Source organism: Pituophis catenifer, unplaced genomic scaffold (assembly GCF_029215685.1).
Source record: "Pituophis catenifer annectens isolate HBS135680 unplaced genomic scaffold, rPitCat1.0.hap2 SCAF_18, whole genome shotgun sequence".
NCBI lineage: Eukaryota > Metazoa > Chordata > Lepidosauria > Squamata > Colubridae > Pituophis > Pituophis catenifer.
Window position 1 is genome coordinate 9,383,973 of NW_027256898.1, and position 26,213 is coordinate 9,410,185.

The 26,213-nt window shown below is 50.6% G+C and overlaps 1 protein-coding gene across 2 annotated transcripts in view; it reads right to left on the reverse strand.

Annotated features, from left to right (window-relative positions):
- Positions 1 to 420: 420 nt before the first annotated feature.
- Positions 421 to 26,213, reverse strand: part of CAPZB (capping actin protein of muscle Z-line subunit beta) — a 57,699-nt gene continuing 31,906 nt past the window's right edge. Inside the window, exons 3-10 of one of the 2 annotated variants that reach the window (XM_070956015.1) lie at positions 22,066 to 22,187; positions 19,213 to 19,326; positions 10,106 to 10,247; positions 8,864 to 8,980; positions 7,304 to 7,369; positions 3,943 to 4,019; positions 2,701 to 2,813; positions 1,410 to 1,498 (exon numbers count right to left, since the gene is read on the reverse strand). In XM_070956015.1, coding sequence (XP_070812116.1) covers positions 2,711 to 2,813; positions 3,943 to 4,019; positions 7,304 to 7,369; positions 8,864 to 8,980; positions 10,106 to 10,247; positions 19,213 to 19,326; positions 22,066 to 22,187 — 741 coding nt within the window. In that variant the 3' untranslated portion in view covers positions 1,410 to 1,498; positions 2,701 to 2,710. Of the gene's footprint in view, positions 1,499 to 2,700; positions 2,814 to 3,942; positions 4,020 to 7,303; positions 7,370 to 8,863; positions 8,981 to 10,105; positions 10,248 to 19,212; positions 19,327 to 22,065; positions 22,188 to 26,213 lie in introns of both variants that reach the window. The other variant, XM_070956016.1, reaches the window with a different exon arrangement.

Below are 26,213 nucleotides of genomic sequence, written 5' to 3' on the forward strand. Positions count from 1 at the left end.
GCCCCCTCTCTGCCTCCGACGCAGAGCCCTCGTCCGAGCCTTCCCCAGGCTCCAGGACTGGCCCACGTTCCACCCCAACTTCCTCACTGTCTGACTCTGCTGGCTGCCAGCAGGCCACAACAGGTAGGGGGGCCCATGAAGGACCAAGGAACTCGTGACTCAAAGGGGCACATTTGCCAACTGTTATCCGTCTTTAGTCTGAACCATCAAATTATTCCCAACCGTCAGACAAGACACTCAAGACGACGCAACGCCATTTCTGTTAAAAAGAGCATTTCATCGGAAGCACTGAGCCTAGCCCGCCCGCCCACCCGAAGCTGCGATCTGCCAATCGGGACCCCTGCCAATCAAAAGGCAGGGGGTCCTTTTGAGAGTTGGGGAAAAGGAGAAGGAATCAGAAACAGGCCCGGCGTCCAAGGCTTTCTTACGTTTTTTAAAGATTTTATTTTTTTTTCTGTTTTAAGTAATGGAGGCTCAAGTAAAAGAGATGTAGATTCCAATTTGAAGCATTACATATTTAAAAAAAAAATAATAACCAGTCTTTCGCATTCCCGTAGAAATCAAGAACGAGTCAAAAGCATCACACCGCAGCCTCTCGGATGGAAAGCAGGACCGGGGGGTGGGGTTGACTCTTTGCCAGCTTTTCGCAGATCTCTTAAGGATGAGGGAGGGAGACCCCCTCTCCCACATCCCACACACCCCCGTCCTCCTTTCACAACTTTTCTCCCAAACATACACCAAACACATTTTCCACGATGTTTTCTTTTTCTTCCTTCTTTCACAAACCATGGTTATTTAATAAAGGTTTTTTTTTTTTTGTTTTTCGTTTCTTGTACATTTTTTACACCAATATAACAAAATATGGGGAGAGCGGTGGGGAAGCTGGGGAGGGTCGCACCAAGAATCAAAGAAAAAAAAAAAAAAACCATGATCGGTGGAAATATGCGGATAAACGTAAGGCCCAAGAAGATGGGAAAAAGGGGGTTTTGGGGGGGGGAGAAAAGAGGGTCCCAAAAGGGAAGGGAAGGACACAAATCTCCGAGGTTTCTCAACGTAGAATACCGTTTTTGCAAGGCTGTGGCAATAAGACGGTGGAAATTAAGCTGCTAGAGAGAGCTTCCCCCCCCCTGCCCCGCCCCCCCAAAAAAGGGTTTATACAACTTTTATTTGGGGTGGTGATGGGGGGAAAAAACGGAGAATTTATTTTTATTTATCTTACGAGTGGAAGAATATTGTACGCAGGAAATGAAAATAACAGGGAGGAGGCCGAGGGGAGGAGGATGCCAAGGGGGGGGGGTTGGGGGAAAGAGAGAGAAGATTCCTAAGAAATTTGGGGGCTGGGGGGGGTTCGCGCTAATGAATGCATGGCGTGTGTCTTGTTAGCATCCTCAAAGGGGGAGACGCTGGTTTCTAACTTTGCTGTTTTCTCTTCAATGCCTCCACCAGGTCGTTCTTCAGAGCTTCCTGCTTCGATTTGTCCGCAAACGTCTGCACAGACCTGTTGGGAGAAAAAGAGGCAAGGGGGTTAGGAGGAGAAAAGGGGGTTTGGGGGGGGGGGCAGCAAGGGCAGCGGCGGCTTCCGGCAAATTTCCCCTCCCCCCCTTCAAACAGCATCTCCGACACGTCAGGTAGCGCTTCCCCCACAATTCGTAAAACCGGATCCCCGGTCGCTGACCTCCAGCGCATTGTTAGTAGCATTGGGAAGGGGAGTGGAAGTGTCTGTGGAAGGTCCGTCGTAACTCCGAGCGGTCGTTAAACGAGGACTATCTGTACCCGGCAGCCTGGTCGAGGGTGAGGGGTGGGTGGGTGTGATTTTTGTTGTTGTTCCTGTTCTGACCTAGGCTTCCCCAGCAGCACCAAGCCGAGACCTCGTCCCGATAAATCCCTTTTATTGAATTGACAGTGAATTCCTCTCCAGCAAAAAGTCTGTCCTCTCCCACCGTCTTTCGAGATTGTTCACAATGACCAACCTTTATCAGGCTTGGAGGGTGGCCAGGCAGATATCTTTCATTGGCAAGAATGCAGGAATGAACTAATTGTCTCCTGCAAACTCCACTCCCCTGTCGCTCCTCTTTTATTTCATCTGGGAGGGGCCCTTCATCGTCCACCTGTGGCTTTACTCCTGAGTCGCCCCTTGTTCTTCAGCTGTTCCCTTCGTCTGGCAACTCTGGGCATGTGCACACTAGGAACAGGCTCCAGCTGTTCCTCTGCCTCACTGATGTCTGACTCCGAAGGCAGCTGATAGCTGACATACGGCCCTGGCCCCCGCTCTGCCTCCGATGCAGAGCTCTCGTCAGAACCTTCCCCAACCTCCTCACTGTCCGGATCTGCTGCCAGCCCTGCTGCTGGGCCACAACAGTTCCAGGGGTGAAATCACTCGCAAAACCACACCCGCGCACACAGACGACCCAGGGCTGTCGCATTCTCAAGCACAAGGAACTCCACATGGCAAGGCAAGGAGAGCAAACTGAAAAGTTATCAAGGAGGCTTCCTCCATCCCCTTCCTTAAAAAAATAACAACAACAACAACAACGGGATTTGGCAAGAATTAGGAGTTAGTTGGCGTGAAGGCCGAAGTCTCTCATGCGGATAATGCTCTCAGTCCAGGTAAGTGGTGTTTTAGTGCCAAGGTGCCCTGTAAGCCAGTTTCAGCATTGGTGGGAGGAGGGGGGGGAGGAGACAGGATGCGGGTGGGTGTACCTTCGCTGGTTTAGTTATCTGGCTGAATGTACATCTGCCGCTGGGTCAGAACCTGGGAGAGCTCCCTCTGCAACTGCTTATATTTTTGGTTGTCGGGAATAGCGTCAATTGATCTGGGCGGAAACGGAAGAGGGAAGCCGAGGAAGGAGAGAAAAGGGTCAGACAAGTTGGCAGAGAGAAAAAAAAAACGAAGGAAGGAAGGAAGGAAGGCAGAGGGGACCGGGGGTCGAGAGCAGAAGGGGGAAGGGAAGGGAGAAGTTGGGAGTCTCCCAGTGCCGAAATCCACAGATTTCACAGATGAAAGAAAGAGAGAGAGACGAGAGAGAGAGAGAGAAAGGAAAGGAAGCCAGCTTTTCTTCCAATGCTTAAAAATCGGTTCCCGGCAAACCGGCAAACCCATCCTCTGGCTCCAGCAGGTTTAACTGGAGGAAGCGGGCGCCAAAGGCCGGCAGCAGCAGCAACAGCACCATCAGGCACGGCAGGGCACCTCTGCTGTGGGCGATGGGGTCCAAGTTTTGAAAAAAAAGGAGAGAGAAGATTTCGGCGGGCTCTTGAGGCAGCCTTTCCAACCCCTCAAAATAGGCCCATCCTTATCAATCAATCTGGCTGATTGATAAGGATGATCGATCCCCATCTTATGAATCAGCCAAATCAATGGCAGAACTGATTGGAAAAAGGCGGAAAGGCGTAACAGAAGGCAGGCGGTCGGCTAATCTGCCAGGGCTCTTCTTCTGGGGCAGGAGGTGACAAATTTAACAGAATAGCAGAGTTGAGAGGTCTTCGAAGCCCAGCCCCTGCCCCGGGAAGGAGACCCTAGACCAGGCGGTTTCAAACTCAGTTTCATTGAGGGCAGCATCAGGGTTGAGTTTGTCCTTGGGAGGCCGGAGTGGGCGTGGCCATCATGTCACTTGTATTGGGAGCCCTAGCGCTCTGCCAGCCAAAACGGACTCCCGAGCTCTGTTTTCAGCTGCGACGGCCTGCTGCAACCCTCTGCCAGCAAAAATGGAGCTCGGGGAGGGAGTGGGGGGCTGGCAGAGGCACTGCAGGTCGGTCCTTCGCTATTTCCACAGTAGCCCCCACGGGCCAGATCTAAGCACCCCCGCGGGCTGGATCCAGGCCCCCGGGCCTTGTGTTTGACACCCCCTTGCCGTAGACCATTTCCGACAAATAAATAAATAAATAAATAAATATATATATATGCATATAAATACGACCGCAGCACTGCAGTGCATCCATTGTTACCTCAGCCCGTTGACAATGTCCTTTGTCTTTCCAAAATAAATCTCATTCAGCGTACTTCTGATTTTATTCTCCATGTCCTAGAAGGGAAGAGAGGGAGAGAGAGAGAGAGAGAGAGAGAACTCACGGTCATCCCCTGTGGTTTTAGGGAGAGGCGGGAGCAGGGGTGGGCTGCTGGGGGTTCGGGAGAACCTCTAGTTAAGATTCTGTGTGTTAGGATATGGTATAAATCTAACAAGTTGTCAAGGCAATATATGTGTTCTATTACTTTAAATGTATTCTTTAACTCTAAGATGTAATGCTGAGTAATTGTACTGCTGAGTCATTGTAATGACTAATGACTGCTGACTGAATGCTGACTGCAATTCAGAGACACCCCCCCCCCCCAAATCCCACTCCTGGCTGGCCCCGCCCACCATGCCCCACCCAGGAATCACCCTGCACCTCCCAGGAGTCCCTACGCAGCCAGTTTTGGGCGCAAGTAAGTGTAGAGCGTGCACGGAGGCTCAGGGAAGGCGAAAAATGGACCTACCGGAAGATCAGGAAACAGGCCTGTTTCCAGCCTTCAGAGGGCCTCCGGAGCCTGGGGAGGCCGTTTTCACCCTCCCGGAGGCTCGAGAAAAGCATCCGGAGTCTGGGAAGGGCAAAAACGCCCCCCACCCTCCACCGTTGTGCAGGAGGCCAACTAGGCCACGCCCGCCACAGCCACACCCACCCAGCAACCCAGCAGAGAACCCCTTCCTAAATTTTTTGAAGTCCACCCCAGGGCGGGAGGAAGGGAGAAACATTAGACCAGCCCAAGGAGAGAGAAGCTGCCCATAACTTTAGTCACCCCAAAGAGACCCCGCTGGCTTTCCGGTCTCCTCTGGAAAGGCCCATGGAAAGCATCTGCTTAACTGGACCCTCCATACTGAAGACAACTCCCAACTGGAGCATCAACTCCAAAGGCTCTTCCATGTGGCCTATTCTTATATCCTTCCTATTTTTTAAAAAAAGTTTTTTTATTTTTATTTCTCATAAACACATTTACATGCACAGTCCTTTCCCATCATTTTTCATTCATCTTTTAACTTTCATTTTTGATTTTTACTTTTTCGGGACTGCTCTTTTACCCTTTACCTATTTTTCTAATGTGAATTTTTAATCTAATTCCTATTCTCCCATCCTCCCTTTTAAGATTGTCCTCCTCCAGGCCAGGATGGTTGCAAATAAATACTCGGTCTGGTGGCTCAGTAGACTGATAGCACTGTGATTAACACCAGCTGTCTGCAATTACTGTAAGTTCGAATCTCACCAGGCTCAAGGTTGACTCAGCCTTCCATCCTTTCTAAGGTAGGTTAAATGAGGACCCAGTTTGTGGGGGCAATAAGCTGACTTTGTATAAATATACAAACGGATGAAGGCTATTGCTGAGCACATTGTAAGCCGCCCTGAGTCTCCGGAGAAGGGCGGCATATAAATCAAATTTATTAAAAAAAAAAAAAAAACAGTCAGGTGGGATCTCGGCCGCCAGGGGGCAGCAGGCAGCCGCAAAAAACAAAGGCCGTTTCCAAGCTGGTTGTCCTGGCGTACATTTCGAGGGCAGCTGCCCAAATTTCTTATCATCCAGGACGCGATCGTGGGCAGCCTCTCCACCTCCCCCAGCAAGGGCAAGATTGCCAGTTTTGCTTATCATTTGGTTTCCAAAGCTTCACGTTTTAGGAACTTGTACTCCTGAAATAGGGACGCGGTGGCGCGGTGGCTAAGAAGCTGAGCTTGTCGATCGAAAGGTCGGCAGTTCGGCGGTTCGAATCCCGAGTGCCGCGTAACGGGGTGAGCCCCCGTGACTTGTCCCAGCTTCTGCCAACCTAGCATTTCGAATGCACGTAAAAAATGCAAGTAGAAAAATAGGGACCCCCTTTGGTGGGAAGGGAACAGCATTCCGTGTGCCTTTGGCATTGTGTCATGCCAGCCACATGACCACGGAGACGTCATCGGACAGCGCTGGCTCTTCGGCTTTGAAACGGAGATGAGCACCGCCCCCTAGAGTCAGGAACGACTAGCACGTAATGTGTGAGGGGGAATCTTTACCCCCAAACCGCATCTTTCGCATCTGGGGGAGATGGCAAGTGTCGGGCAAGCAATGAGATTTTTGAGATACATTAAAAGGAGGGGTTTCAAGCCCAGGGTACGAAAAAGCTGCTTCCCCCCCTCCCGCCCCCCAGTCTCCTGTATACTGTATTTTTCGGAGTATAAGGCGCACCTACCTTTTTTGATGAGGAAAAGAAGAAAAAGAAATCTCCCTCTGCCTCTGTGCAATTTTGCCTCATTGCAGCAAACAGCCTGCTTTACTTTCATTTTTGTTTTCAGCAGAGCTTGATTAGTAAATTGTAATTAGTAATTGCTCCCAGCAATTTACCTCTTTGTAGCAAGCAGCAGAGCCCTGCGCAAAACAGCTGAGAGTCGGGAGGCCGATCCAATCAACTTGTGCTAATGAGGCTGTGCTGAAGCTGAAAGGAGCTGTTTTTTCTTGCTGTTTGCTTGCAAGGAGGTAACGGCTGCGAGGCAGAGGCCAAAGGGTGGGGGGGCAGTGGGTAGGCGGGGCTACATTTGGTGTATAAAATGCACCTAAATTTTCACCCCCTTTTAGGGAGGAAAAGGTGCGTCTTATACTCCGAAAAATATGGTATTTTATGCATGGATCTTCTCCAATGTTTAGTGGCAAACCTCCATGTTTCCTTCTGTATACATTTGGGTAAAGTGGCAGGGAGAGGGAGGTCAAAACAGGAGCACTACGATCTCTGTGCCCCCTCTCTCTCTCCCCCCAGAGGTGGGCACCTCCTCTGGCCGGCCAGCCAGTCAGCAATGAATTCTGCAAAAGCAGGGGTGAAGGTATTACTGTTTAGATGCCCCCGAGAGGGCCTAGAATTGGGGCGTGAACCCAAGACGTAGTTTCAACCTGACTGGGCTCTTCGGCTACTAGTTGCCCACAAGCAAAACACGAAGGTCAAAGGTTAGGAGCCAAGGCTCTTATAAAGAGCCGAGGTGGCGCAGTGGTTAGGGTGCAGTACTGCAGCTAATTCAGCTGACTGCTAGTTCAGCAGATCAGCGGATCAAATCTCACCGGCTCAAGGTTGACTCAGCCTTCCATCCTTCCGAGGTGGGTAAAATGAGGACCCAGATTGTTAGGGGGCAATATGCTATTTAGTATACTGTCTTTGGTGTAAGCTGCCCAGAGTCCTCGGAGAGTGGGTGGCATAGAAATATGAATAATAAAATAAATAAATAAAATAAAGGGGGGGCCTTCACCCCATTTCCTGATCCCACGGTCTGGGGGGGAGAGGGGGTGTTAAAAAGGACCCCCCCTCCATCAGGAGGGCCTTACCTCAACCAGACGGCCAATATTGGCTATATGCGGAGAGGAATCGCTCACCGTCTCGTCTTTTTCCATCTGGGAAGAAAGGAAGGAAAAAGCTGAGGAGGAGGAAGAAGCCGGCTGCAGAGCCTTACCTGCCAAGGGGTCAGCAGAAAGGAGGCTGGGCCCCACCAGTAGGAAAACTGTCAGTCATTCCAACCCACACACGGGACAAGTTTGAGGTGCCCAGCAGCCTTCTGGGCCGAGACAGGGAGATGGGGGGGGATAGTGAGTGACAGCAGACCAGGATGGAGCAGAGATTCCCTCTCTGCTGCCCTCTTCCCACAAAGGTCATGCAAGGAATGTTCCTGAGACACGGGGGTCTCCTTGGAATAGGAGGGGGGGAGCTGAAAGCCTGCATCTCCCCCCACCCCCCAAGCAGACGGAGAGCATCGCACGGACAGGGCCTGACAGGGCATGTAATTTCATCAGCGTGCCTTCCAGGCAAGCAATAGCCTGCTGGTGGCTGGATGCCAGCTCCAATTAGCTGCCCCAGTTGGTTTTTTAGTTTTATAAAATACACAAAAGGGGGGGGGAGAGGGAGGGAGGGAAATTAAGGGCCTTTGTTTCACTGGGTGTGGGCGGTGTGGGGAGGGGGGGTGAGACAGGAAGAGTTTGGGGGGCCCTCCAGGAGGTTCTCCTGTCTCGTCCTTGGGGCATTTTCTCCACTTTCCGCAGAGCCTGCCGGGTGCTCTCGGCTCAAGGCCAGATGTTCAGCAAAGACCTGGGCGCCTTCCCACCCGCCCTGCGCCCCCCAACAACAGGGCGCAGGTGTCCCCAACTTCTGAACTGCGGTGGTGGTGGAGAAACTTAAGGGCGTGCAGTGCCGTTCCTTCCCTCCCTCGCCAGTCCCAGAAGGGGTTGTAGGGGATGGGGGTGGGGGGGGGGGTGGAGAAAGACCCGCTGCAGATTGAAGATGGTGAGAGAGACGATATTGTTAAAACGCTGTTGAGAGGCGGCTGACAAGGGGTTGGGGAAGATGGGGGAAGATTACAGAAGTGCAACAGCTGTTTGAGGGAGGGAAGGAGGAAAGGAAGGTTTTCATTTTATTTTTATTTTATTTTTAATCTTCCAATCCCGGGAATTTGACCCAAATTTGAGAGGCATCGGCTCCTTCTCTGGGGGAGGGACTGGTCATTACCTTCACAGGCTGCTTGGGGAGGTCCAGGACGAAACCTGGGGTGGGGGGGGGGCAGGCAGGGGGTGGTGGAGGAAACTACTCGCCTCCATGCAGAGGCTGAGCAGAAACGACCGTGTTTCCCCAAAAATAAGACCCCGTCTTATATTTTTTTAAACCCCGAAATAAGCGCTGGGCCTTATTTTCGGGGAGGTCTTATGGAGCAAGAGGGGGATCCTCTTGCCGTCTTACCTGATTTCCAGCTCTGCGTTTAAATATTTTCGGGGAGGGCTTATTTTCAGGTGGGGTGGAAGCTTATTTTAGCACATGCGCTCAAAAGCCCGATTGGGCTTATTATCAGGAGATGTTTTATTTTCGGGAAAACAGGGTACAGGGGTGGGGGGGGCAGGTACCTGTCTGGTAAGGCTGCCTCCGAGGTTCATGGTGCCCGAGCCGGTCTTATTCGTCTGCAGCCACAGCATCACCGTAGAGGTCAGCTTGTAGTGGGCAGTACGGCCACTGGACTTCTCCTGGGGGGGGGGGAGAGAAAATGCTTGTGAGTGCGCACACATATCTGCTCCTCCCTCGGAACGTCTCCAGGGGCCAGATTTTTCTGCCACGCTCACCAAAGTACCCCTGTCCGACCGAAGCAGCCCTCTGCCCCCTCTCATTGGGGAGCAAACAGACACTGGTGGGGGGGACGGGGGGCGGGGATTCCCTTCTATTTCTGCAGCCTCCCATCCAGAAAGGGAGGTTTTCACAATGCTTAATGTGGGCCCTTTTCCCATACTGAGAGGAAAGGGTGGGGGGAAGGTGCTGGGTTTTTTGGTGGGGGAGACATGGAATTAAGTCCACCAGGCTACCATAATATCCTATGGTTTGGCTGAGCGCCTGTTGCTTGTGGGTCTGCCTGGAATCTAACTAGGTTTGCCTCTCTTCTCATACTCTGCGCAGGGATCATCTGTCTTTCCCCCCCATCCCAGAGAGAGAGAGAGAGGGAGAGGGAGAGAGAGGAGGGAGGGAAAGAGAGAAAGAGAGGGAGAGAAAGGGGGAGGTAGGGAGAGAGAGGAATGGAGAGAAAGAAAGAGGGAGAGGAGGAGGGAGAAGGAGAGAGGGGGAGGGAGAGGGAAAGGGGGAAGGAGAGAGGAGGGAGGGAGGGAGAGAGAAAGAGGGAGGGAGAGAAAGGGGGAGGGAGGGAGAGAGAAGGAGGGAAGGAAGGAGAGAAAGAGGGAAAGGAGGAGGGAGAAGGAGAGAGGGGGAGGGAGAGGGAGAGGGGAGAAGGAGAGGGGGAGGGAGAGGAATGGAGGAGAGAGGGAGAAAAAGAAAGAGAAAGGGACAGGAGGAGGATGGAGAAGGAGGGGGAGGGAGAGGAATGGAAGGGAGAGGGAGAGGAAGAAAGAGGGAGAGGAGGAGAGAGGGGGAGAGGGAAAAGGAGAGAGGGGGAGAGGGAAGGGGGAGGGAGAGGGAAGGAGAGGAATGGAAGAGAGAGGGAGAGAGACAGAGGGAGAGAAAGAAAGGGGGAGGGAGAGGGAGGGAGGGAAGGAGAGGAATGGAGGGGAGAGGAGAGGGAGAGAAAGAAAGAGGGAGAGAGAGAGGGAGGGGGAGGGAGAGAGAGTGAAGGAGGGAGGGAGGGAGAGGGAGAGGCCGGGCTCTACCTGGACTTCTACCACGTGGATGGAGTCCCAGCACCCTTTGATCTTCTTGGATCCGTCGCCCGCTTTCTTGATTAGAATCACCCCGGCAAAGCCATGATCCAGATCCCAGAGGTACACGGAGGAAACACCCCCTTCGAAATACCTGCAGCCAAAACAAAAGGCAGAGATTGACCCCACCACTTCCACCTGCCTGGGCAGAGGGGGGGGGGAGAGAACGGAAGGAGGCAATTCCAGGAAGCGGGAAGGTCAGGCAGGGACCGTGTGGGGGTGACAGAGCGCAGGAGCCCAAGAGCGCCATACTGGGCGACACGTTTTGGGCTCTCCCAAACCAAAACCTCTCCGTTCCCCTTACTTGCAAACAAGTTTCTAGCCCTCCTGGATCTTCTCCTTCGAGATCTACCACCTGCTATATGCCACCTCCCTTTAAGGAAGGTCTGCCTTCCAATTTTAATTCGACCTGATTTTTGGGTTTTGGTTTAGAATAGAAATTTGCCCCGGGGAAGAACAGAAAGCGCCAAATACACCACCCTCGAGTCTCCGCAGGAGAAGAAAACGGCAATTTCTCTGCGCCAACCGGAGACGGTATTCAGCCGGTTCGCACGAACCGTTGGCGGAAATTTGGCCAAGGTCGCTGAACCGGTCCCCCAGTCACCTCTCTGTCTCCCCGCCTGCCGTGTTCAACGCCACCATGTTTTTCGCGCACACGCATCCCATTGCCTTGGAAGTCCAATGGGATGCACATGTGCGAAGAACATGGCGGCAACGACAGAAGCTTTTTTCATGACCTCCGGTACTTTTTGGCGGCCTGCGGCCAGCCACCACCTCTTTGCCAGCCGCTTTCCAGCAGCGATGGCTGGCTGGGATCTGCCGAAAACTCCAGCCAGCTTGCCTTCTGGACTCTGGACTAACCGCCATGGAAGGTAAGCAGCCGAAACAAAGAGGTGGGGGAGGGGGGAGGAAGCGGGGCTAAGGCCAGGGCTGCTAAAGGAGGGGAAATGGGGTCAACTGGCAAAGGGAGGGCGGGGTGTACATAGGTGGAAATTCCAAAAAGTTTCCTACCTTTTCCTGTGGGCGTGGCAAGAGAGGGGGGTCATGGGACTGGGTGGGTATGGGCGTGAGTGCCATTGTTGGTCACGCCCACTCAGTCACATGCAACCCCCACCTAGCCACACCCACTGAACCTGTAGCGAAAATTTTTGAAACCCACCACTGGCGCCAACACAGGGTTGCAACTCCAACCTGGGTGAAACCCCGCCGAGTCCGATGAACAGCCACTAAACTCTGCCCAACTGCCAGCAGTTCGATCCTGACCGGCTCAAGGTTCACCCACCCAGATGAGTCCTCCTAGCAGAGGCAAAATTAACAGGTGTGGCGACTCTCTCTTCCACGTGTTGGCAGTGGGCTGGCTCGAGTAACTAAAGGAGCCGCGATGCTCAGGGGAATAACCTTGAGTGCCCGGCATTTAAAGAGCTGTGCTGGCGCAGTGGTTAGAACGCAGCATTGCAGGCTGGCTCTTGCCCACTGCTGGCAGTTCGATCCTGACGGGCTCAAGGTTGACTCAGGCTTCCGTCCTTCCGAGGTGGGTAAAATGTGGACCCAGATTGGTGAGGTCAAGAGGTTCACATTTGTAAACCGCTTAGAGAGGGCCGTGAAGCCCTGTGAAGCGGTCTATAAGTCTAAGGGCTGTTATTGCTATTGCTCTACTCAAGAGCAGGTTGAAATCGGGGAGTTGCAACCGAGCCTGCAGAGATGGGGATGGTTCTTTAACCTGCTTTGAGGGACGGTCAGTCTAACACAGTGATGGCTAACCTTTTTGCCATTGCATGCCAGGAGTGGGGGGGAAGGGGAGGGGTCACGCGCACGTGCCCACCCCCATAATTCTATGCGACACACACACACCCTCTCCTGGCACGCGATGGCCCGGTAGGCCCGTTTTTCCCTCTCACCTGGCTTCAGAGCCTCTCTAGGAGTCTGGGGAGGGCGAAAACTGCCTCCCCACCCCCAAGAGGCCCTCCAGAGGCCAGAAATGGCCAGTTGTCCTACCAAAAGATGGCAAACGGGCCGTTTTCGACCTCCGGAGGGGAGGGGGAGGCTGTTTTCACCCTCCCCAGACTCCTAGAGAGGCTCTGGAGGCTGGGGACAGCAAAAACGGGCTTTCCAGTCCTACCAGAAGTTGGCAAATGGGCCTCCGGAGGACTTCCAGGCACTGTGTGGAAGGCTGTTTCCGTCCTCCCCAGATTACTAGAAAGGCTCTGGAGCCGGGTGAGAGAGAAACATGGGCCTTCCCCACCACCACCCCCGAGGTCCTCCGGAGGCAGGAAACAACCTGTTTCCCTACTTCTGGTGGGTCCAGAAGACCCGAAAATCAGCTGGTCAGCGCACGCATGCGCGCCGGAGTTGAGCTGGCGTGCCCACTGATATGGCTACGAGTGCCAGCTGTGCCCCAGGTTCACCATCACGGGTCTAACCCTAACCCCTGATATCTTGATTTTCTGGGACCGGAAAGGGGCTTCTCCGAGTACACCGGACCCTCCAGCCGGAACACGTCTGATAAGACCTTGGACCTCCCCATGGGAAGAGGGAGTTGGGCGTTGCCTTCTGCACTCCAAAGCAACCGAGTTGTCTGTGCCTAATTCAGGAGAAAAAAAAAAACCCACAGACATCTGACTGCTAATACAGCTAGTCCTCGGCTTAATGACCACAATCGAGCCCAACATTTCTGACGTGAAGTGAGAGATTTGTCACACAAGCTTTTGCCACCGTTTTGCAACCTCCTTTTGCTTCACAGTGGCGAAGCGAATCGCTGCGGTCAGTAAGTCAGTCACACAGTCGTTAAGTGAATCGGGCTCCCCCCGTGGACTTTGTTTGCCGGGAGGTCACAAGAGGGGATCACGTGACTCGGGAGGGGAAGCACTGCGGCCGTTGCAAATTGACAGTCAGCTGTCAAGCATCTGAATGTAAAACGTGCGACCCTGGGAGAACGCTTCGACGGTCAGAAATGTGAAACAACGGTCCCAAGTCCCTTCTTTCAGTGCCGTTGTAAGTTTGAACCGTCACCAAGTGGACCGTTGTATGTCGAGGAACTGCCCGTACTTCTTCCCTCCAATTATAATTTCACCAGCAGGGCCAAGAGATGAATTGTTAATCAGACGGAAAAGGCGGGGATAAGTATCACGGGAGCTCTACATCATTGTTGTCCCCGTCCCTGTCCCCCAACTTCTGTCCCCTTAACCCCGAATGACCAGAAATGAGCCGAGTGGGGAGGAATTCTGATTTTTACACACTTCCCAAGGTTGTTTTTTTTTTTTTTTTTTGACATAAAGGCTTTTTGTGGGTATATTTTACGGATGTGCTAAAAGGTTGTGCGAGACCGCAGAGAGCGCCGCCCGGGAAAAGCCCGCGCCAGAACAAGCAACCGCACACATGGAAACACTCGGCCGGCCTTTTGTACCCCGAGCGACTCCAATCTAGGATTAATATTATTTTAAAGACGAACATGCTGTTTCCACCTGGCCTGTGGCTGACGCCGGCTCTGGCCTCACGCACCCGGGGCGGGGTGGGGGGGGGGATGCAGGCGGCCAGGAAAAACACCCCCGCTGCTATCCCGCGGTTCTTAGCCACACGCAGCGCGAGTGATGGGGTTTCTCCTCCCCACATACACACACTCCCGCCGAAGGCTGACCGTTTCGGGCTCTGCGCAAGGTGTGTTTTGGGGAGGGGAGCGGAGAGAGAGAGAACTGGGCAAAGGGGGAGGAACTGATCTGGCCCAAACAGAAGAGGCTTTTGATGGCGAAGGGGGTGAGAGACCCTTTTTTTCCTTCAATGTCTTCCCTGCAGCAGCTTAAAGCCAACCAACACCTCCCCCCCACCCACCCACAAACAGTGCCCACGGTCCTGGCCAGGCCCTTGACAAATGCTTCCCAGCCTGACTACAGGTGCAAGCCCGCCCCTAGGCAAACATACCAATCCGGTGAGATCTTTGCACGGCCTTCCGTGCCAGGTAAAAAGCTTCCAGACTGCACATCTGGCCGGCAGCTGGGGAGGACGCCGACCCCGAGAGAACAAAGGGCGGATTCAGATGCCACAAGGTTGGGGGTGGGTGGGAGGTGAGGGTCCTTTGCCCACCTCTCTCCCCCCCCCCCCCACCCTCGCATGGAATCTTCCCGACGGCGGCAAGCCAAGCAGTTCCGAGGCAGGAAACTGGGCAAGGGGCTCTGAAGGGGTCTCCTTGTAGCCGGGGACTGGTCGGGTCAAGGCTTGGGGCCACAGGATGAACACGGGGATCAGGGGAGAATGACCTCAGTGGGTGGGTCTGCTTTGGGAGATTTGGGAGGAGAAGGAGGAGGAGGAGGGGGAAGAGAAAGAAGAAGGAAGGAAGAAGGAAGAGGAAGAGGAAGAAGAGGAGGAAGAAGAAGAAGGAGGAGGAGGAGGAGGAGGAGGAGGAGGAGGAGGAGGAGGAGGAGGAGAAAGAAGAAGGAAGAAGGAAGAGAAAGAGGAAGAAGAGGAGGAAGAAGAAGAAGAAGGAGGAGGAGAAGGAGAAGAAGAAGAAGAAGAAGAAGAAGAAGAAGAAGAAGAAGAAGAAGAAGAAGAAGAAGAAGAAGAAGAAGAAGAAGAAGAAGAAGAAGAAGAAGAATGACCGCAGCCTCACCCTCCATTAACTCCTGCAGCAGGGGCATCCAACCTTGGCGACTTTTTAGACTTGTGGACTTCAGCTCCCAGAATTCCCCAGCCGGGCAACTCCACAGGTCTTAAAAGGCTGGACGTCCCTGCCCCCCAAGTTCCAGGCCTTGAAATGTCTTGGGAAACAGGTCCCAGAAGCTTCCAAGGGAGACTGGGGTGGGAGGGGGGGGGCGAAAACAAGGTCAACCTGAGCTTCCTTAGGGTTCAAAGACCTGCCCACCCCCCCGGCAGTTTTGTATGGGGAGCTGGGACTACAAACCCCATGGTGTGTTCTTGGGTCTGACAAAAGGGGGTGGGGGGAAGGATTGTCCCAAGGTTTACGAGGCTTGGACCAAGGGCAATGAAGCCAGTGTATAGGCTCGGCTAGGCATCCCAGGCTGACCATACCAATTCAGGCCCAGCTGGTCAATTCAGACCCAACCGAAAGGTTTGATGTCCGTGCTAAAGCATCAGAGAGGGAACCCATGCCCTCCTCCCTTCCTTAAAGGTAAAGGTAAAGGTTCCCCTTGCACATGTGCTAGCCGTTCCCGACTCTAGGGGGCGCTGCTCATCTCCGTTTCAAAGCCGAAGAGCCAGCGCTCTCCGAAGACGTCTCCGTGGTCATGTGGCCGGCGTGACTCAACGCCAAAGGCGCACAGAACTCTGTTCCCTTCCCACCAAAGGTGGTCCCTGTTTTTCTACTTTCAATTTTTTATGTGCTTTCGAACTGCTAGGTTGGCAGAAGCTGAGCCAAGCCACATGAGCTCACCCCCCCTTACGTGGCACTCGGGATTCGAACCGCTGAACTGCGAACCTTTCGATCGACAAACTCAGCGTCTTAGCCACTGATCCACCGCATCCCTCCCTCCCTTCCTTGGGGAGTTACAATCCCCAGCAGCCCCTGCCAGAGTGTAAGAGTTGACCAAGTGTCTACTGGAGAACTGGAGCAACCAAAAACCAACCAACCATCTCTGCCTCCCTCACCCACCCACCCACCCACCAACGGTTGAGAAGACTGCCTGGTCCGTGACCAACGCCCTTGCCCAGCATTAGAGCCATTTGGGACAACCCAAGCAGGGGTCTCCAAAGGACCTTCTAGAATAGGTGTCCACCAGGGGTGGAAATGCTACTGGCTTGAACCAGTTCACCCGAACCGGTAGCAATGGCGGCGGGTGGTTCGGAGAACTGGTAGCAACGGCAGCGCGCGGCTGTGCCCACCCGCCCGGTCGTCGTTACTTGTTTTTTATCCTCTGCGCATGCGCAAACCCTTCTGCTTCGTGCGCTTCCGAACCAGTAGGGAAGGTAAGTAGATTTCACCCCTGGTGTCCACCTTTCCCAATCAAGCCAGGCTAGGAGATGCTCGGCCTACCCAACTCAGCCCCAAAAGTACATTTTGATGAACTAAGAGATGCTCGCAAGCTTTGCTGATTTTTCGTTGATGTTGTGGTTGTCCTGAATGAACAAAAGCTGATTTAAGACCAGAGGGGTGGTCTTAAATCTTTATTGTACTGCGAGTACGATAAAACGAGGAACTAATAAAAAACAGGGACGGGGACGGGGAAACAAGGCTAGATAGTTTATAGTCATGCTCTCCAAGCCCAAGGATGATTAATCTGTGGTCTTTCCCATTTCTTCAAACAATCAGGAATAATTACATTCTGCAACTGGACCACCGCTTTCGCGGACCCCCTCAACACAAAATCTAAGGCAGGACGGGACCTGGAGAAGCTCCCCAGTCCAAGCTCCTCCAGACGCACACGGCTGCTCCCCGTGAACACGTCTTCACCCCAAGAGCCTTGGTAGTACAGTGGTCTAAGGCACCCTGTTATTAAGCTGATTATTAAGACCAGCTGCCTGCAATTACTGCAGGTTCGAATCTCGCCAAGGCTCAAGGTTGACTCAGCCTTCCATCCTTTCTAAGGTAGGTAAATTGAGGACCCAGTTTGTGGGGGCAATAAGCTGACTTTGTATAAATATACAAAAGGATGAAGGCTATTGCTGAGCACATTGTAAGCCGCCCTGAGTCTCCGGAGAAAGGCAGCATATAAATCAAATTAAAAAAAAAAAGATGGCCAAATTGCAACCTCTCCTGGATTCGACAAAGAGGGGCCAGAAATCTTTGCCTGGCTGAACCCAAGTAATCTATGGGAACATGGGGGTTACCCTAAAAGCGCCAAAAAATGGAGGCCTTTGAACTCTGGTGCTGGAGAAGACTCCCGCGAGTCCCTTGGACTGCAAGGCGATCCAACCGGTCAGTCCTAGAGGAGATCAACCCTGACTGCTCTTGAGAAGGCCAGATCCTGAAGAGGAAACTCAAATACTTTGGCCACCTAATGAGAAGGAAGGGCTCACTGGAGAAGAGCCTAATGCTGGGAACGATTGAGGACAAAAGAAGAAGGGGACGGCAGAGAAGGAGGTGGCTGGATGGAGTCACCGAAGCAGTCGGCGTGAGCTTAAATGGACTCCAGAGGACAGGAAGGCCTGGAGGAATGTTGTCCATGGGGTTGCGATGAGTTGGAGACGACTTCGCAACTAACAACAACAAGAAGTAGTTCTTAAAGTCTCCGGGCCTTGGCCAAATCCACGATCAAAACATGGATACGCGGTTTTGTGCGAATGGCTGTTGCGCCTTTCCTATTTAACACAGCTGCCTCCAGAAAGACGGCGTCGTTGTTTCAACGATGCTGCAACTCGGTTTTTTATTTCTGCTCCAGTTCCCTTTTTGGCAACGGCCGGCCCTCATGTTCCAGGACGAGTGCCCAAAAACTGCGCAATGAACTGTTCACATTTATCACTTCACTCTTCACATCGCAATTTTTTTTTTAAAGGTAAGTTGACTGCAGTTTTGCCATGAACTAATCTCGTTTTTCACAACTGAACCGATCAGATCGAGGATGATTAAAAATTCCCAACAATGCTGGCTCCTGTAGATTCGGGGAAGGGGGTGAAATGTCACCCCCTGTAAATAGAATTTAAACAGAAGAGAATATTTTTTAAAAAAAAATGTCTTTTATTTCATCCTCTAAAATACTGGGAGAGCTTCAAGGGGCCAAAGAGAGAGAGAGAGAAAAGTAAAGGATTAGCAACGAGAGCCCCAAGAGTCAGCAACCCAAAGACAACAGCAAAGGGCTCCTGGGAGTTGTAGTTCCATGCAGCTGGTGACCAGCTACACATTGTCTCCCATTGAGAAGCTCAATTCACTACAGACGCTCCTGGACTCACAATAGCTTGCTTAGTGACCCTTCAAAGTTACGACGCATAACAGTGGGGAAAAAGGTGACTTATGACCATTTTTCACATTTAACGACCGCGGCAGATCCCCACGATCCTGTGAGGCAAAATCTGGAAGCTCGGCCACCGGCATGTATGGTACTTTATGACGGTTTGCCGTGCCGTGCGATTCCCCTTCTGACAAGCAGAGTTAACGGGGGAGGTCGGATTCCCTTAACGACCCTGTTGTTAAGATTTCACAACTGCAGTGATTCACTTAACACCTGTGGCAAGAGAGGTCTTAAAATGGGGCAAAGCTCGCCGAACAAATATCTCGCTTAACATTGGGCTCAGTGGTGGGATTCAGCCGGTTCGCCGTTTTGGCTCCCAGGTAAGTGCAGGGAGGCCTATTAGGCCCAAAACAGGGCGCCGGGGTGTGTGCGCCCCCCCCACAGCCCATTTTTGCTCCCAGAGGGGTGCAGGAGGCCGAGTGCTGCCTGTCACACCCCATGGCCACGCCCACCATGGCCACGCCCACTCATTAGGGCAGAGAACCGGTTGTTAAATTATTTGAATCTCACCACTGCTGGGGCTCAATTTTAGTCGTAGGTTGAGGATAACCCCGTGCTTTAAAGGGTGGGGGGGGACGGGACCCTACCCTGATACAGGCACAAACCACCAGCTAATATTCATCCCCCCCTCCCAGTCAAGGAAGCAAACAGCTTCAAGCCCTGCCCCCCCATCCCCGCCCCCCCCCCGGGTCAATCTTCCCTCTAATTCACATTTAAAGAAAGCCCCTCCCTCAAAAGCGGGCTTGCCAAAGGGGGAGATTAAACCTTGATGAATAGGAAATGGCCTTCCATCCATCGCAGCTGGTGGAGAAGGCGGCTTATATTCCTCCCGAGACATTCCATACCTGCGGCAGCAGGTTCTTTCCTGTAACTTAAGACTGGTTTAAGTTTTGGCTCGGGTTCGTCTGCAATGCCCTGAGTGGGGAGGGGAGGAGAGGGGGGAAGGACTGGAATGGCCGCCTCGGGAAAGGCTTGAGTTCCCTACAGAACTCTTAGCCCAGTGAAGTGCGAAAATAAGCAGCCGTATAACGAAGGGGAGGCCTCTTTCTTGGGGGGTGGGGGGATATCTCGCTCCCTAAAAGTTTCAGAGAATGAACAGGGGGATCGCCCCTCACCTTTAACCAGCCACCCCAACCCACCCTCCCACCAGAGAAGGAGTCAACGTACAAGTCTCTGTACTGGTCAAAGGCGTTGTTGGCCTCCACCTCGAGCTTCCGCAGGCGAGCCGAAGGCATGGCGCCATCTTCCAAGGGGGGGTCGTATTTGTTGCTCCAGGGTGACCTGTGGAAGGAGGAAGGGGTGGGAAAAAAAATCCCTATGATTTTCATCTCACGTCAAAAGAGTCCCGTCCGTCCCCCCCCCCCACCCGATGCTGCAGGATTGGCATGGAGAACAGACACGGCGCAGATTACTTGGGGCAGGGGGTCTAGGGTCCGGCCTGCGTGTGCAAGAGGAGAGGGGAGGGAGGCTGGGAAGAAAAGCATTAAAGCAACCCAGCCGACGAGAAGAGAGGAGGAAGGGAGGCCTGCAGCAAAGAAAATGGGGCTCCCACCCCAGAATTTTGCGGGCAATCTCTCCTCTGGCGCGTCTTCCATTAAATTCGGAGACGGGACAGGGAAGGGCAAACAGGAAAGATCCCCCCCACGAAATCCTCTTCCCCATGATCTGTCAGCAGTGAGGGCACCCTCCACATTTCGTCTTAGCCTCAGTGGCTCTGTTGTTCCTAGATTTTTTTTATTTATTTATTTTAACCAAGCTTCCAGCTCCATAGATTATGGAGCTTTTAATTAGCTGCGTACGCTTGGGCTTTTTAACGGTTTCGGCTGTTATTGGGTGCATTTTGACGACGGAGACGATGTTAAAATCTGTTATTTTCAAAGGAATTTGAAAATTTGTGCCAAATAATTTGCTTTTCCTTATTGAAGCATTTATTACTTTATTTATTAGTTACGAATGCCCATTTGTAACTGGACACAGGGGAGCACTGACAAGGGGCTTATGTCCACAGCTACCCCACCTCCTTTAACAAGGTAGAGAGGTTTGATTAAAAATAGGGAAGAATCGGAATATTTTAAAACATGGAATTATTTTTACTGTTGGTTGCAAAAGAGATATAAATGATTAATTGTATAAATGTGTATAAAAAAACCTGACAGTAAGAATAGGACCATAGTAAATCAATTCGTACAGTGGTTTGAAGATGACTGAGACAGAAGAAACTGCTGGTACAGGAAGAATAAAATGAACGGAAGAATTTAACACCGAGATGTCACAGGGGAGGGCTGATTGATGTTTTAAATGTTTGTTTGTTTGTTTGTTTTTAAAAAATAATAATAATAAAGTTTATGTAAAAAAACAAAAACAAGGTAGAGAGGTGCAGGTAGCAAAAGGTTGTGTGTGTTCTGAAAGAAAGAAAGAAAGAAAGAAAGAAAGAAAGAAAGAAAGAAAGAAAGAAAGAAAGAAAGAAAGAAAGAAAGAAAGAAAGAAAGAAAGAAAGAAAGAAAGAAAGAAAGAAAGAGATAGAGAGGGAGAGAGAGAAAGGAAGGAAGGAAGGAGAGGGAGAGAGAGAGAGAGAAAGGAAGGAAGGAAGGTAGAAATAAAGAAAGGAGAGAGAGAGGGAGAGAGAAAAAAGGAAGGAAAGAAGGAAGAAAGAAAGGAAGAAAGACAGAAAGAGGAAGGAAGACAGACAGAAAGACAGAAAGAGGAAGGAAGGAAGGAAGGAAGGAAGGAAGGAAGGAAGACAGACAGAAAGAGAGAGGAAGGAAGGAAGGAAGGAAGGAAGGAAGACAAGACCAGTCTGTCTCTCTCTCTCTCCCTCTCCCTCTCTCTCTCTCACACACACACGTCCTAACTCACTCCTCATAGAAAGGATGAGAGGTAACTTTATCCACCAGAAACCCACTGTGTTACCCCCCCCCTCCAAAAAAAAGTGCTTTTATAGCAAGCAAGTGCTGAAGACACATTTCAGGGAGGCGTTCTGAGAAAAGGCAGATGGGAGCACACACATGCACTCCACACACACAAACACACACACTCGCACGAACAAGGGATGCGAGGACCTGGAGGTGGTCCTTGGCCTCTCCTCGGTTTCTCTCGCAGTCAAGTCTTGTCAAGCAGCCTCTTGGAAGACACATACACACACACACACACGCACAAAAGAAGAGTTCCAAGAAGGCGGTTAAAAGCAAGGGAGCGCACGGAGGATTTTTATATCCATGGGGCTGGCTTTCGTCCTCCGGAGGCTGCCGCTGCTTGACATTCCCCAGATGTGTTTCCCACAATAGAGGGTGAGGAGGGGAGCAGGGCCGGTCTGGCAAAGGGTGCAGATCAGAGTTTACCAACTTATTGGATGTGAGCTCGCTGGCCTTTGGGTAAAGAGAATACGGACCAGGGGGTCCCAAACTTAACAAGCATTTGTTTCTGACCGTTCGAAGTCACAACATCACTGACCTAGGCTTCCCAAGAGCACGAAGCAGACTCCTTGTCCCGACAAAAACTCCCTTTTTATTAAGTTACTGTGAATTCCTCTCATTCACATCCAGCAAAAGTCTTTCAAGGGAGAATTGACAGTCACAGACCTTATCTGGCTTGGAGAGCTGCCAGGCCGATATCTTCAAAACTTGGCAAGGAGAGTCACGAACCAATTAAGTGAATGAATTGTCTCCTGCAAACTCCCCTCCCCTTTCGCTCCTCTTTCGTTCCCTCTGGGAGGGGCCATTCGTTGTCCACCTGTGGCTTTACTCCTTAGTCGCCCCTTGTTTCTTAGCTGTTCCCTTCGTCTGGCAACTCTGCAATAGCCCAGAGTCTGGAATCTGGGCTATTCCCAGGCCGTTTCAGCAGGAGGATAGGATTATCTTGAAACTCACCCCCCAAAAAATGGTGTTATTAGCCACCAAACCTCAAAAATACACTTTTCCCAAAAAGTTTCCACAATTTGGGCCACTACTGTATTTGCCCCCAAGCCAGAAGAGGATGTTAGTCGGATCCTGTGGAGAGAAAGGAAGCTTGAACATTCCTCACCTGTAAGAATCGCCATCCCGGTTGTAATCGCACAGAAGGTAGTCCTTGCCTACCACTTTGTCTCGAGCGATCTTCAGAGGCTGGTCCACAGAGGACAGGAGGTCTTCACAAAGGCTGGGAACCTGAGGAAGAGGAGGAGGAGGAGGAAGAGGAGGGAAGGAGACAGGAACCAGCAGTCAGGGCAAACACAGCCAGGGCTCTGGGCTTCCTTACGCATCACTTGTGAGCTGGGTTTTAGCTCCACCACCTTCGGCCCATCCAGCTAAAGCAGGGCTATCGAACTCAAGGCTTAGATCTGGCCCGCCTTGGAAACAGCGAAGGACCGGCCCCCGGTGCCTCTGCCACTGAAAACGGAACTTGGGAGGGCTGTGCGCGGGGGGCCCCTGGGCCCCATTTCTGCTGGCAGAGGGCTGCAGGAGGCCGTTGTGACTGAAAATAGGGGCCAAAGGGACGCACACGGCTCCCCCGAGCTCCATTTTCGCTGGCAGAGAGTTGCAGGAAGCTGTTACAGCTGAAAACGGAGTTCAGGAGGCCATTTTCGCTGGCAGAGCGCTAGGGCCACCACAGGTGCCCCCTCACCCGACATGAGTGAGGTCGAGCTGGCCACGCCCACCCTCAAACACAACCGTGATGCGGCCCTCAATGAAATTGAGTTTGACACCCCTGAGCTAAAGCAATGCAGAAGATCTGCAGAGCCCAGGGGCGGGATTCTACCGGTTCGGGCGAATTGGTATTTCCGACGATGGTCTGGAAGAGAACCGGTTCGCTCCGATGATCAGGTGGGCTCGCCCTCCCGCCCCTGCGCTTTACTGACCTATATCTTCTCAGCTGATTCGCGCGCATTACTCCCCAATCACACTTGGCTAATAAAAAATTCAATTCAATTCAATTCAATTCAATTCAATTCAATTCAATTCTATCCTATCCTATCCTATCCTATCCTATCCTTTTCTATCCTTTTCTATCCTTTTCTATTCTATCCTATCCTATCCTATCCTATCCTATCCTATCCTATCCTATCCTATTCTACTATTCTATTCTATTCCATTCCATTCCATTCCATTCCATTCTATCCTATCCTGTATTTTCTCTCTCCTCTCCTCTCCTCTCCTCTCCTATTCCGTATTTTCTTATTCTATTCTATTCTATTCTATTCTATTCTATATTCCATTCCATATTTCTATTCTATTCTATTCTATTCTATCCTATTCTATTCCTATTCCATTCTATTCTATCCTATCCCGTATTTTCTCTTCTCTTCTCTCCTATCCTATTCCGTATGTTCTGTTCTGTTCTGTTCTGTTCTGTTCTGTTCTATTCTATTCTATTCTATTCATCCATGTGCGCACATGAAGCGCGCAATCACCGGCAGGATCCCACCATTGGCAGAGCCCCCCCCCCTTTTCTCCATTCAGGCCTTCCTCAGAAATCCCACTCCCCTCCCATTGTGATGTTTGAAAGACAAGCTGTTCGTCTTTATGGTGTCAGCCTCCCACACACTTGTGGGAGAAAAAGAGTCTGGTTTGGTTAAAAAAAAAAAAAAAACCACCATCCTTTTGATGAGGTTAGGGCTACCCTTCTGGACTGCTCTTATCTAAACCGGGTTTCGGGTTTGGCTTTGATCTCCCGCTTTTGAGGGGATGACAAAAGGCAGATAAAAATGTGTTTTCTTTTAATGGGGGCAGAGGAGAGATTAGCAAATGGCACCATTTTTCCATAAAAGACAGGCCGAGCAATGCCGTTTTTTATCCCTCCCCCCCCCGCCTTTTAGTTCATACACACGTTCATAAAACTTTCCCACCAAGGGGAGAATAGACCATTCAGCCTTTTCACTGTCATCCCCCTTCCTTCAATTAAGATGATCAACTAAAGATGATCAAAGGCTTGGAGACGAAACCATAAGAAGAACGGCGGCAGGTTTTGGGTCTGGCTAGTAGTCTAACAAAAATAAGAATTAGGGGTGACATGAGGGCAGCATTCCAGTATTTGAGGGGCTGCCACAAAGAAGAGGGGGGGGGGTCAAATTAATCTCCAGAGCACCAGAGGGCAGGACGAGGAACAATGGAAGGAAGCTAATCAAGGAGAGAAGCAACCTGGAATTAAGGAGAAACTTCCCAACAGGGAGGACAATTAGCCAGTGGAACAGAAGTTGCCTCCAGAAATCGTGGGTGCTCCAACACTGGAGGTTTTAAAGAAAAGACTAGACAGCCTGAAACGGGATAGAGTCTCCTGCTTGTGCAGGGGGTTGGTCCAGAAGACCTCCAAGGTCCCTTCCAGCTCTATTCTATTCTATTCTATTCTATTCTATTCTATTCTATTCTATTCTATTCTATTCTATTCCATTCTATTCTATTCTATTCTATTCCATTCCATTCTAGTCTAGTCTAGTCTATTCTTTCCTATTCCTATTCTCTATTTCTAGTTCTAATCTATTCATTCCATTCCATATTTTCTATTCTATTCTATTCTATTCTATTCTATTCTATTCTATTCTATTCTATTCTATTCTATTCTATTCCCTATTCTACTCTATTCTATTCTCTATTCTACTCTATTCTATTCTCTATTCTATTCTATTCTATATTCCATTCCATATTTCTATTCTATTCTATTCTATTCTATTCTATTCTATTCTATTCTATTCTATTCTATTCCCTATTCTACTCTATTCTATTCTCTATTCTATTCTATTCTATATTCCATTCCATATTTCTATTCTATTCTATTCTATTCTATTCTATTCTATTCTATTCTATTCTATTCTATTCTATTCTCCATTCCATTCCATATTTCTATTCTATTCTATTCTATTCTATTTCCTATTCTATTCTATTCTATTCTATTCTCCATTCCATTCCATATTTCTATTCTATTCTATTCTATTCTATTCTATTCTATTCTATTCTATTCTATTCTATTCTATTCTATTCTCCATTCCATTCCATTCCATTCCATATTTCTATTCTATTCTTTTCCCTATTCTCTTCTCTTCTCTATTCTATTCTATTTCCTATTCTATTCTATTCTCCATTCCATTCCATATTTCTATTCTATTCTATTCTATTCTATTCTATTTTCTTCCCTATTCTCTTCTCTTCCCTATTCTCTTCTATTTCCTATTCTATTCCCCTATTCTATTCTATTCTATTCTATTCTATTCTATTCTATTCTATTCTATTCTATTCTCCATTCCATATTTCTCTTCTCTTCTCTTCCCTATTCTCTTCTCTTCTCGCCTATTCCTATTCCTATTCTATTCATTCAGATATCTGATAAACCAGCTTCATTCAGGATTAAATTTCCCTTCTGTCTGTCATCTCGTGTAAAATGCTACCTTAAAAACAACAACCCCCCCCCCCCTAAAAAACAACCCTCACTCAGTCCAAAAAATGTCAGGCATCCTCAATCAGCACGAGCGCATAAGCCACAAGCAACAGAGGTCCCCAAATAAGGAAATGGAATTTTTTTCTGCCAAGTCACAAAGAGACCAACACAAAGAAAAGGTCCTCCCACGGCAATCCGGTGGCCCCATTCAGTGGCCTTTCTCAACATCTGGAGGGAAGACTAAGGGTTTAAGTCTCGACAGGATGATGTGCGGTTATTGGAACGCATTGCTGCACCTTCTCTTCTGCACAACCACACACAGAGTTGCGGTCTCTGGAGATTCTCAATCATCCGGGTCCCAAAGTCGCTTTGTCTCAATGGATTCATGGCTGGCAAAGACATGGTAACAAGGTCAGCCAATGGGAGCTGAGACAGTAAGGAGCCTGGGCGTGGCTTAGCTGTGCTCAGCTCTGAATGCTATGCTGAGAATTGAAACTGAAACTGTTCTCTCCAATGCCTGTGTTTTGCTTGTAACTACTACCATGTTGGAAGAATCAGCTTTTGGTATTGTATATTTACTTATGTGTTATGTATATAAAGAGAGAGGGACGCGGTGGCTCAATGGCTAAGACGCAGAGCTTCTCGATCGAAAGGTCGGCAGTTCGGCGGTTCGAATCCCGAATGCCGCATAACGGGGGTGAGCTCCCGTGACTTGTCCCAGTTTCTGCCAACCTAGCAGTTCGAAAGCAGGTAAAAAAAAAAAAAAATGCAAGTAGAAAAAATAGGGACCACCCTTGGTGGGAAGGGAACAGCGTTCCGTGAGC